We start from the raw sequence: 12,375 nt of genomic DNA on the forward strand, positions 1-12,375 counted from the left end.
ATTTGTGTTTGGAATTTGGGAGAAATGTTCGTGGTTTATAGAATAAAACAACAATGTTCATTTTACTCAAACATATACCTATAAATAGCAAAACCAGAGAAACTTATTCAGAAACTGACTTGGTCTCTTAATTATTTTTTTTTCAAGAGCTGTATAAATACCGTACCAGTCAAAAGTTTGAACACAGCTTCTCATTCAATGTTTTTCTTTCTTTATTTATTTTATTTATTTATTTTCTACATTGTTGATTAAAAATAAAGACATCAGCACAATTAAGGGTCACTTATGGAATGATCTAAACCTGATCAACTGAGATGGTGATTTGAGATGATTTGGGATGTGCTAGATCTTCACTACATCTACTGTTCAGCACCTTCAGAAAACTCCTTCAAGACGCTGAGACAACTATTTAAGGTGACTATACCTCATAAAGCCACTGAGAAAATACCAACAGTGTGCAGATCTGTCCTCAATGCTAAAGGCTTTGACTATGGGGCTCTAGGAGTAAGTGTTTCAATTGAATGAAAAAGTTACACATTATATTAACATTTTGTACTATAGTACAATAATTATAGTCTTGTGTCTAAAACACAGGAAATGCTGACTTGATACCATTTTGCCCACACTGTCTCATTTAGAAGGCAGTGTAGAGGTGAAGTATAAGCTACTATAAGCTACGTCCTGATGTTGAGAGTGTGTGGACAGTTCACCGTTTAGCTGTGTTGTGATTAGCTGTTGGCATTTAATTCCATTACAATAGAAGGCTAGATGACTAAACACTGATTCAAGCATAAATGAGTTCCTTACTTTCTCAAAATCATGTTCAGGTAGACATAATTTCTTGCATTTTCATGCTTTCTTACATTTCAGGCATGGGGTTTCAGACACTACTGTTAGATAAAATTACTGCTGTATATAAAATTCATGTCTGGCCTAAATACGGCAATGTTTAATGCAGGAACAAGCTTATAGGCTAATTTTCATTCATCATTCATCAATTAGCAGGTTTCCTGTGCTAGCCTAATTAGATTTTCATTTCCACTAGTGAATCAATTCAATGATTATTTGAGCCCTACTTGCGAATAATATATCACATATCAACCATTCTCCCTTTTAGGAGAAATCAGTTTCTTTCTTTACTACTGTAAGTTATTTTATTTGAAACATTTAGAAGACTGATGTAGCCTCATCCTATCCTATCCTATCACCACCACTGTAAAAAAATAAGAGTTTGTAAGTTTCTCTACTTCAATCACTGTATTATTAGGCAGAGCATTTAGAAAGGTAGGTGGAGTTCCCCTTTGGCAGAATATAATAGTGAGACATGATTATTCCAGGTAATCCTTGAGTCACCACTGCCAGACACTGACTGTGCCTATGGCAGGCGGCAGACAGAGAGAGAGAGAGAGACAGAAAGAGATAGAAAGATAAATAAATAAATAGAGCGAGAGAGGGAGAGAGAGAGTCTTTCTTCTCATTCACTCTTTGTTTAGTCTCTAACTAATGTCCTCTTCTCTACTCTTCTTTCTTACTCTCTCCATCACTCTCCACCACATCTTCCTCTCCTCCTTTCTTGTTGAACTCGTCATCTTTATGTCTCTATTCCTCCTTTCTATCTCACTGTGTCTGTTCATCTTTTACCCTCCTCGCTATAGCTTCCTATATTATTTCTCTGTTGGAATTTCGGTGTTGGGGAGGATAAATGTGAATTACGTCATCCCCGGGATCTCCCTCCGCGCGCTGGAATTCTGGCGCCCCCACCGCTGGGTGTGGCTTTAACAATCAGATCCGTTACAGAGAGAGAGAGAACTAGCAGATAGAGAGGTTAACTAGCTACATCACATGGGAGAGAGATAGGTTGGATACCTCAATAAATAATCAGATAATAAAGGAACAAATCAGCGCAGGCTGGTTGATAAAAACACGAGATAGCTGAAGTGTGCGTGGTGAAGCCGGTTGGGGGGGCTGTACCCATTTTTTCCACTTCCTTTCGAGTTTTGGAGACTCTTAGTTTGAATCAGAGCAGCAACAGTTCGCCACATCGCTCAGCTCCTGAAACGACAAAATGCCTAAAACGGTGAGTATATATGACTTTAACTGGCTAAATCTGACTTTTCTCTTTGTTTTAACACAGGAGAGCGCTGGAAGTGTGTGTTTTAAGGTGAAACCGATTAAAATGAGGAGAAGAGGTTTTAGGGATGAGCTTTGGGACAAGTTGCTTCTTTTTTTGTTTGATAAAAACTCAGGACAGAGTTAATCTAGTGTTTTTAGGTGAAATAGGTCAGAACATGGGCAGTGAACAGCCGAGGATGTAACCTATGTGCTTTGGACAACAGTTGGCATTCTTTGGAGTTTTTTTTTTTTTTTTAATTTTCCGCCAACATGTTCCTCTCGCTGAATAGCTCGTCTATAGCAGGGCAGTGTGAAGCTCTATTTTTAGCAGAGGCTTTAATTAGTTAGTTAGTGAACAAATGAGGAGAGGAGCAACAGCAGTAGTCTCTCAGAGCCCGGGGTGGGAGAGGTGTTAACTTTTTGTTGTTGTTGTTCTGAGTGTAAACCAGTGGCTCATAGTTTATTATTTTTCCATAATGAATTAAAGTTTATTTTTTAGAAGGCCCGAGTTCATTCATCGATGCGTTTTTCTCTAGTGTTCCCTTTGTTCGCCTTTTAAACGAGCATTAACATTAAAATGGGCTTCCACGGCGCCGCATTAGCATCCGGATGTGTCTTTTGTTGTCGTGTTTTTTCCCCGCAGATGATGAACCGTTATTCGGTGTCAGACCTTAGCCCAGCTCGTTCCTGCTCTGTAAACGGGGGGCTGGCCTCGGTTCAGTCAGAGATAAGCGGGTAATACTATGTTTTGGGGGCGGCTCCTGCTAATTCTGTTACACGGGAAAGTCAGAAGCGCGTAAATCCGCACACTTTTTATTCAGTGTTTGATTAACGGAACTGAAGCGCTGCTGCTGCTGCTGGGCGACGTTGCGAGTTTCTCTCGCTGGTCGCTAGGGGGAGGGGCCGGAAGGAACTTTATGGCGCAATCGTCTTCTTTTTGTATTTTTTTCAATGCGCGTTTTGTTTTTGCACCCGTATTCCGGCGAGTCGCGGCTCGGATTGGCTGGCGCCTCGCGGCGTCGAGCATCCCATTCGTTCTACAGCGGCGCAAGCCCGCAGCGAGGGCGGAACCTGTCTCCTGGCAACGTGTTCTAGAACGGGCGAAGCGCTAGTGATGAGCGAACTCCCCGCCAATCAAAGTGCGGAAGGAGCTGGGCCTTCCGGAAAACGGGTGTGGAGAGTAAGAAATATCGCAATTTTCCGTTCAAAAGGCGTGGTGGCCCAAACTGAAATAGCAGAGCGGGACAGCGGGGCTCTGTAGGGTTTAGAAGATCGCTGGTTGGTGTTTTTCAGTGTCACAGATTCCACAAAAGTCACAGACTGTACACGCTGCTTTTGATAATGGATACAGAACAGATAGCTAGGCAATGTGCTTCAAAAGTTCATTATAAGAAAGTGATGGACTTCTATAGCATGGTGTTGACCATTTTTTGTTATTACAATTTAACTTTACTATTAATATTAATGCCAGTTGTAGACTGGATTTTCTCAGTTCTAATAGAAATTTTAGTTTTCTAACTACACATATTAATTATGTTTAGTATAGAACCATCTCGCATGTGTGTCCTTGTATATGAAGAGCCATTTCTAAAGGCACACACACACACACACACACACACATATATATATATATATATATATATATATATATATATATATATATATATATATATATATATATATATATACCCTCTCAGTGCATTAAATATATATATATATTTTACAAAAAATAAAAGTCATACCATAGAGGGTTAACCCGTTAATTTCCACGAGAACACATCTGGAGTTTATTACAGAGATATACAGAGAGTTTATTAAGTGTAAAGCTCAGTTTCGCAACCACGTCCTTAGTTCACTCCTTGTACAGTTAGTTATTCTTTGTGTCTTAACCCTTTCATATCTGAGTTATGTTATAGTGATTGATCAAAATATAGTGAAAATATCAAAATGGTATTTCCTGTCAGTAATGCACACAAAAAAATTCTAATAGTCTAATATAAAATCAATTAAAAAATGCAATTAATTAAAATAACATTTTTTGGTTTAGATCACATAGAATTTGTAAAATGTAGCACTTACTTTGCCATGTTGGCATGTCAGAGCTGCTGTTTTTTTCCAGTGCAGTAAGTGGGGCTAAGCTACTGTTTCAATGGCTTGAAAACCTTTTTATTGGCTAATTCATGGAAAAAAACAAAATACATTATGTCCATTTTAACGGATGCATGGTCTGAAAGGGTTAAATGTTAAAAACATTGCCTGTTCAGACAGGACTCTGAGGCAGGAAATAAGGCACCCAGTCATGTCAGAATTAAAGTTTAGCAATCTAGCCTTCTGTTTAATTAGGCTAAAATGCTAACTAATGACAACACAGCTTAGCACTCATATCTAGCAGTGTCAGAAAGTATTTTTTTATTTGATTTGAATACAGAGACGCTCTACACTAGCCTCCTCCTGGTGTGGGCAGCAAGGCATCAAGTCAGCATTTCTTCAGTGTTTCAGACACAACCATTGTTTATTTAGCTGCTCTACTTGCTTTTACACGATTAGCTAAAGTTAGCCTTTTGGTTTAGTCTGAATTAATCATATCAGCTAGAGGTAGCTTGCGCTGGCCTAAATTAAACCAGTTAGCTAGAGGAAGCTTGTAGAATAATCCTGTTGGCCTGTGTTAACCTGAATTAAACTATTATTCAAGTTTAGCTTGAGATATATTGTTAGCCAGAAAAGTTCATTAGTTAGCAGTCAGAATTTAATGCTGTGGTGGTCCTGTGGGCTTTCATTAGGCCATTAGCACTGCCTTAGCAAGTTAACTAAGGCTAGCATGCTAGATTAAAGTTTGATATCTCACAAAAATATTTATATGGTTCAGTCAAGTACCTCCCATGTCTGCCTTTTGATGTTCGCCCAGAAGTTCAGATGATTTATGGTTCGGATATGTAAGTTTCATCCAATATCAAATCCAGAAGATTAGGGCTCAACACTAACATAAGAAAGAGTACTTTGATAAATAATGATGGTGGAACCATTTTCTATTCTCTGACTACACATATAATTTCTATATTGTAAAGAACCATCTACACATGTTTGTTCTTGTATATGAAGAGCCATTTCTAAAGGCACATACCTTTTTTTTTAGCATTCAGCTGTTTTGTAAGATTTGGCTTGGCTCTCGAAATTCTCTTTACTAAGCGAACCCTTAAAGAACATTATTTTAAGTAAGTAGTCAGTTCCTTGCCTGCAAGGCGGTACTGAAGCCTCGCAGTCACAGTGTGCTGTGCTGGTGGTTGAAGTTTCCTGTCTCCATCTTGCTCCCCAGTGCACTGATGTAGAGATATGAGATTCTTAGATCTTGCGTCATTAGAGTGACACAGTTCATTGAATCGTGTGCAGATAGTCCTTCTGCTGCAGTTAGTTCATTAATATCAAATAAATGTGGTTCACATGACCTATGAGTTTGCCTGATCACAAATTTGAAGCACTTTTCAAAATGATTAAAACAAACAACTTAACAGCTGCATTCTTTCACTAAGATTATCTTTAAAGCTGTTGAGTTTACATGGATTTCTGTGGAAACGTGCACTCAAACTGTAATTACAGTCAGTGGCAGTGGACAAATAGCTATTTTATTGAACGCGAGGTAATGAAACTCAGAGATGTAAGTCCGGATGCGACTAAAATTACCGGGGAACCACAAAGTTTAGCGAAAAACAGTAGGTAATTCAGCCTGTAATTTTCTTAGAGGACGTCTGAGAAAAACACATACATGGTCGTTCTGGATGGGAATAAAATCACAGAAGACCACTCATAAAAGAGAAAATTACCCCAGGACCCCTTTAGAATCCCGTCCGGTTAGGGCTTAAGTGTCATTTTTTTCCACACGGGATCACAAATTCTTTACCGAAGCAATAGATAGTCTAAATGCGTATCAAAAAAACTAAAATGGGTACTGTAACCATACAAAAATATACACACAAACCTAACGTGTCAGTGAGGTTAAGTTGTAGAGAGAGTTATATTTCTACTGTAAATACAGTAAAGTTCGGTAAAGGTCTAGAATATGCTGCTGTTCTAGTTTAAACACAGCAGTAAGGTCATGTAAATTTGTGGAGTGTATAGTTCCATTCAAAAGTTACATTTGACCTAATAATTGAATGTTGTAATTTAAAATTGTAACATCAAAATGATTGTAATATATACTTTGGTAAGTGTTGCAGTCTTTCATTATGGTGAATATTAATAGCACGCTCTAAATGTAGATATTGTCATGTAAACTGAGGCGTTTGTTATATCTGAATATTAATAGCACACTCTAAATGTAGGTATTGTGGTATTAACTGAGGCGCGTGTTACAGTCATTAGGGTTGAATGGGATTAATTTGTACTATTAGTTCTATGAACTTGTCCAGCTGAGCAACAGTAGCTACGGAAGGACACATGGGGGTGGAGTCAGGAGAGAGGGACTAGTTGACATTCCCAGACTGGGATTTGTGTGTATGTGTGTGTAAGTTGAACTCCCTCTAAGAGTCTCTCACAGTGACTCAAGGTTTCTGTGCTTACATCACTTCCTGTTTTACCGTTTCCTGTTCTGGGCTGGCCGGGTTTGACGCCGCCACTTAGTAACCTTATTTGGAGTTTCACAGAGCAGCTTCACACACACACACAGACACACACATACACACACAGACATGCACAGTGCTGTAGTGAATACTGAATGCAGCCCCTCTTCCTGTAGGCACAGGCCCACTCTAGTAAACCACTCTTTTTCTGCATGCTCTCTCTCTGCCTACTCCTCCACTGCCTCTTTGCTCTCACATTCTCTCCTTCCTGCTTATTCTTTTCTTCCTGTTTTTTCTCTCTGTCTTTTTCCTGTAGTCTGTTCTCTCACTCTTGCTCATTTTGAGGCACTCGTTTGTCCCTGCTCTCTCAGAAGGCCTCAGTTTAATGCACTGAGAGGGTAAGCACTTAAACATACCTCAGTCTGTGGGCTGATCTGACCACGCTGACCAACTTGCTCCTGATGATCATTGGAGAATCTCAAGGAATCAGTCAATCCTACAGTTCTTCCATTTTCTTCTCACCATTTTTACCATTTTTTTCAACGGCTTTGACAATCGACACACCCTTTGATTTCACAATGGTCTTTTATTGAAACAGTATGTGAGAAACTTCACATTATCAGCTCTTTCACTTTCTCAGCTCTGAATACATACACAGTTCTAATTCAACACCATTTTATTGGAAGTACTTATGCTGTAGAGGTGTGCCAAAAAATCGATTCACATAAGAATCTTGATTCTCATTTACTACGATTCAGAATCGATTTAAAATGTCCCAAAATCGATTCTGAGGGGCGGGTTTTAGACTGATTTTGGGCTGGGTATTTTTGTTGGACCTGGCAACCCTGGGGATAGCGCTTGTCCCTTCAAACGGAGATCTTCCAGACACACACAGAGCGTAGGTGTTTGAGAATCACCGGTAAGATGGCAGAACAAGCATTATATTACCTTAGATTAACGTGTAGTTTTAATGTTTTATGGCAGAATGCTTCATAACAAGCATAAAAAAGATCGCTAGTAGTTAGTTTCAGTAACTGTTAGCTAGCTAACTAGCTAACTTTCCAGTTCCACCTTAAATAACGCTACAGGTGGCAGCGGGCTGCAGCATTTAAGGCGGAACGGAAAAATACAATAAGCTAATCAGAGCTAATTTCAGCTCCTCATCACAGAGGAATTAAGGAATGGACAATATGAATTAATTTCTCCACCTCCTGCTCCCTTTCTGAAGAAATACAACGACCTTAAATTAACTAGTTAATCAGCAGCTGCTCCTGAACTTTAGCGCTCCAGTGCTATCATCACATCAGCCCAGCAGCGTCACCTACACACCACCGCTAGTAGCCTGGTAATAAAGCAGTGTTATTTATTATTTATTTATTGTTCATTAACGTCATTGTGATATCCCAGTGATTCCTCTGTCACTGAGGACCCACATTCCTGCACATTTTATTGTTTTTGTAACACATTACCTGCTTCAGGACCAGTGTATATTTTGGAGGCTTTTTTCAATAAGATTCATAAGCCAGAAGCAGAAATTTTTATAAATCAAATCGTTTTGAATCAAAAATCGATTTTGAATCGAATCGTGGCCCCCAAAATCGGAATCGAATCGAATCGTGAGATAGTAAACGATTCCCACCCCTATTATGCTGTCCTTAGTGTTCCTCAAGAAGTTCCTACTTTCAACTTGAGTAAAACGTGATTTGTGTTTAAGTCATTTCAGTCATGGGAAAATTAAATGCCCTTTTTACTTACCGGTACTTCTCTTTTCTGTTGCCAATAAAAAAGTGCAAATATATTTGGCACTGCAACAAAGAAGAGATCAAAGTTTTAGTATTAGGTGATCACTGTTTTTATTCAAAAGTATAAGAATTATCAGTTTTTTTCTATTGTGTATCAGACAAAACCATTAAAAATATTTAAATGTTCCTATGTTGCTGCTAAATAAGTAAAATATGACAAGTTTAAAACACAGTTGTTGACACTGATTAAGAAAAAACTGATTTTCCAACTAGTAAATGCAATTTTGGCTATGTTTGCATCCTGATATTACCAGACTAGGTAACTATAATAAGATATTTGCCTCAGTGCAACACATATCTGATTTTTTCAGGGCTGTGTGGACATGTTCCCATGTCCAAAATCAGATTTGAGTTCAGTTTGACATGAATGCGAACTTGCAGATCAGATTTCATGCATCTGTTTGCCTGTATGCATGTCCTTAGATGCATGGTGGAAAAAACAGCTTTGATGACGATCAGTAGAAGGCAGATAAATGTATGTATTTAAAATATGTTTTTGTTGTTGGTGATAAAGTCGATTTGTGTAATCATCTCAGTGGACACGTACACAGCAAAATGTAAGAGTTTAATTTAACACTGTCCTAGATAACATATGGCCCCACAGTGTTAAAATAACTCTACCGCAAGAGTTAACATTTTAGAGTTAATTCAACACCGTATGGAATCATATATTAACCCTATGTAACCCTCATCAGTGTTTATATTTTGGAGTTAATTCAACACTGTATGGAATCATATATTAACCCTTTGTAACCCTCATCAGTGTTAATATTTTAGAGTTAATTCAACACTGTAGGGTTGTTAAACAGTGTAAAACAACAATTGTTGATTATATTGTTACATTTAAATTTTAAAGTTGGTTTGAATTCATTTTTGTGTATTTTCTGACTTTTACCCAAAAAACTATATACCAGAGTATCTATAAAACATTATAAAATGTGAGCTATACCACAGAATAAATTACCTTTTTATACTATCTAAGCTTTATTAAAAGCAGTGGTTCTCCCATAACACAATAACTCTTGGATGGAGACCCTTATCCACCATCCAACACAACACCAAGAGGGTGAATAACGCTCCATCAGGGGAACCACCACAACTAAGCTAAACTACACACACACACACACACACACACACACACACACTGCAGAATAAAGAGGCAGAGCCTGTTAGAGTTGAATTTTAACTCTGAATAATAACACCAACTCTGTGGATTGTTTATCACTGAGGTTTGTTAGAAAAACTCCCAGAGAGTTAAAACATGTTTACACTGTGATTTTAACACTGTGGATATTACTGTGTATGTGTGTTTTTCTGGGACAGATTTGATTGCATTACAGGCAGAGAAAGGTAATTTACATTTATGAATGTGAACAGTCAAGAGAGCCAAATCCGCTCCGAGCAAAAATTTGAAACTGATTAATGAGGCCTGTAATGTGAATGTAGTATTTGTGCTAGTGTTCATGTGTACTCAAAATATAATATTTCTAACATGACTTGAAGGCAGAGTAAGTACAGTTGTCTTCAGTTGGCACAGAGATGCAACTGAGCATAACAGATGGCATGACTTTATGTTGACTTGCATTACTTTTATATGCATACATCTGTGCATCCCAGTGAGTTAACCCTTGCAGGCAAAATAGACCAGCCAACACTCAAAAACTGGAAGTACCCAACAAACTGAAGAAATTCAAGTTTTTTTCATACAGTTTAAAGCAACTAGTCCAAGCAAGTTAATGTACAATACCGCTGAGGAAACGTACAGTAGTGTTCAGATTTATTTTTCTATTGACCTTTTTCTATATGACCTTTTTCAAATGCAGAGAGTCTTGTTTCCGGTTAGTAATGTTAAATCACTTCCTCTCTAAACATCTTAAGCAGAAGCAGTCTGGTGTTGTAATGCTATAACATTTGCGTTCCTAGGAGACAAATGGAGGAAGAAAACAGGAAAATGTGAACTCAGACACTTTATAGTATTGCATAGTCTATTAGTATACAAGAATTTTTTTCTCAATTTTCTCAAACGACTTAAAATAAGGTGTGACTGATTAAGGTTGTTGTTCCTAACATAAGCAAAGTAGGTTGGGAATTGCCAAGACATCAATTCTCAAAGGCTTTTTGCCCTGAAATTAGATACCTTTACTTGATAAGTTGCTATTTTTTTGTGTGGTTTGTACACTAAACGTCATGTCACGGGCTCACAAATGTCACATTTGTGACAAGACCTTTCACTAGGAGGAAACCGTGATGAGTCCGTCTGCTCTCCAAAAACAAGTTTTGTCAAAAAACACACATGAACTGATGCGATACCGTGGGCGAAAACCATATTTTCTCCCAAAATGGATGTCCTTAAGAAATCCATATACAGGCAGAAGGACTCTTTCTTTTAGCCATATTTATTGATGTTGTATAACTCCACCCTTGGCTTTATCCCCAGAGTCTTGTGCTGTAAAAAAATTATATTAAATATGCTATTTGATAAACCTCCAAGAGTTTTTGAATATCATCTTGACCATAATAGTTCCACTGAACTGCAATTTCTTAATAACATTTTGCAATGTCATCACAAGCTAAAAAGCATAGCTGTCTTCTTATGACCTCCCCCTCTCTTGTGGTCACCAGTTACTTTTATTTACAAATATATAGACAGTTGAAGAGGATCCCAGGACGGATGAAGATTCACAGGATTTATACAGCTTGTAGAAAATTAAGGGTTTAGTTAAAATAGTGGCCAATCCTTTGAGTAAAACAGTACAATAATCATGTAGAGACTGAGTGTGAAAATTTTGAGTTATTAGTCTGTTGCACTGGTCTGTGGATGGTTCCAGTAAAGCCCTGCTCCCACATTCTTGTCTGGATGTAAAGTAGGCCTACTTGTAAAACATTCCAGTCCTTTTTCCACCAGTCAGGGTCATCAGCACTCAGCACACACTTTACTAATCTACAGTAAAACCCAACAGAATGCCATTTCAGGGTGGCAGGTGCAGACACAGTTTGTGTTCTGGACACAGTGCTGGTTGTAGCTTTTTAAAAAAATGTAGTAAAGGGATAGGGGGGGGGGACTGCACAGTGTGTTGGGGGATTAACATACATGCTCACACACACTCAGACAGGGGCAGATTAACAGCCTTTAATAAAGCAGAGCTGTGGGCGGTTTGGGAGAAAGTTCTGGAGATTGCTGAACTGATCGCATCTCAATGGAGGAACACCATTACACTGTGCACCTGCTTTTGTTCGACAGATTGTGAGTCCAAACTTGTGTGTGTTTGTGTGTGCATGGGTTGGGAGTAAATATTTTGAGAGAATTCTGCTAATTCTGATAGGATATATTTGTAAAAGGTGAGAAAAGTAGGAAATAGTTGTTTTAATCTACATTGATTTTGTGTCATGCACTTGGGCAATATGATAATATTTTAGCATTACTGGAATAAATTGTGTTGTCAGTAGGACTTTAGGACTGTAGGACTGTAATTACGTTATTGACTTGTCATACAATTAATGGACATGACATGAAATAGTCTTTTGTCTGAATGATTGTACGTACATACATAACAATGAACAGTATATTAGCCAGTCATGCAATGACTAATGCTTCAATAACTGAGATGCCATACAAACAGTGTGGACTGCAAAGGGTCCAAATCCATGATTTAATTAAAATTTTGTTGTTTTTAAAAGGGTACAATTGATTTGTTATGCTATTATATTTACATTATATCATTGCCATTTAAATAGTCTCAAAATAACAATAATATCGTTCATCGCAGTAATTTCTGGGACAATATATCATCCACAAAAAATTATTTTTGTGACCGGCCTAGTTGTCAGGATAAGTAATGTGTGGTATAATTTTTTTAAATGTGTCATATTGTCTAAACATGTAACAGATGTATAAAGTGTACATCTTT

The 12,375-nt window shown here is 37.9% G+C and overlaps 1 protein-coding gene across 1 annotated transcript in view; it reads left to right on the forward strand.

The window, feature by feature from the left end:
• Window positions 1-1,779: 1,779 nt before the first annotated feature.
• The window catches only part of msna (moesin a), a 46,692-nt gene continuing 36,096 nt past the window's right edge, over window positions 1,780-12,375 (forward strand). The window contains exon 1 of the mRNA XM_049466826.1: window positions 1,780-2,077. Coding sequence (XP_049322783.1) covers window positions 2,066-2,077 — 12 coding nt within the window. The 5' untranslated portion in view covers window positions 1,780-2,065. The remainder of the gene's footprint in view (window positions 2,078-12,375) is intronic.

The sequence above is a fragment of the Astyanax mexicanus genome, chromosome 1, assembly GCF_023375975.1.
Source record: "Astyanax mexicanus isolate ESR-SI-001 chromosome 1, AstMex3_surface, whole genome shotgun sequence".
Taxonomy (NCBI): Eukaryota; Metazoa; Chordata; class Actinopteri; order Characiformes; family Acestrorhamphidae; genus Astyanax; species Astyanax mexicanus.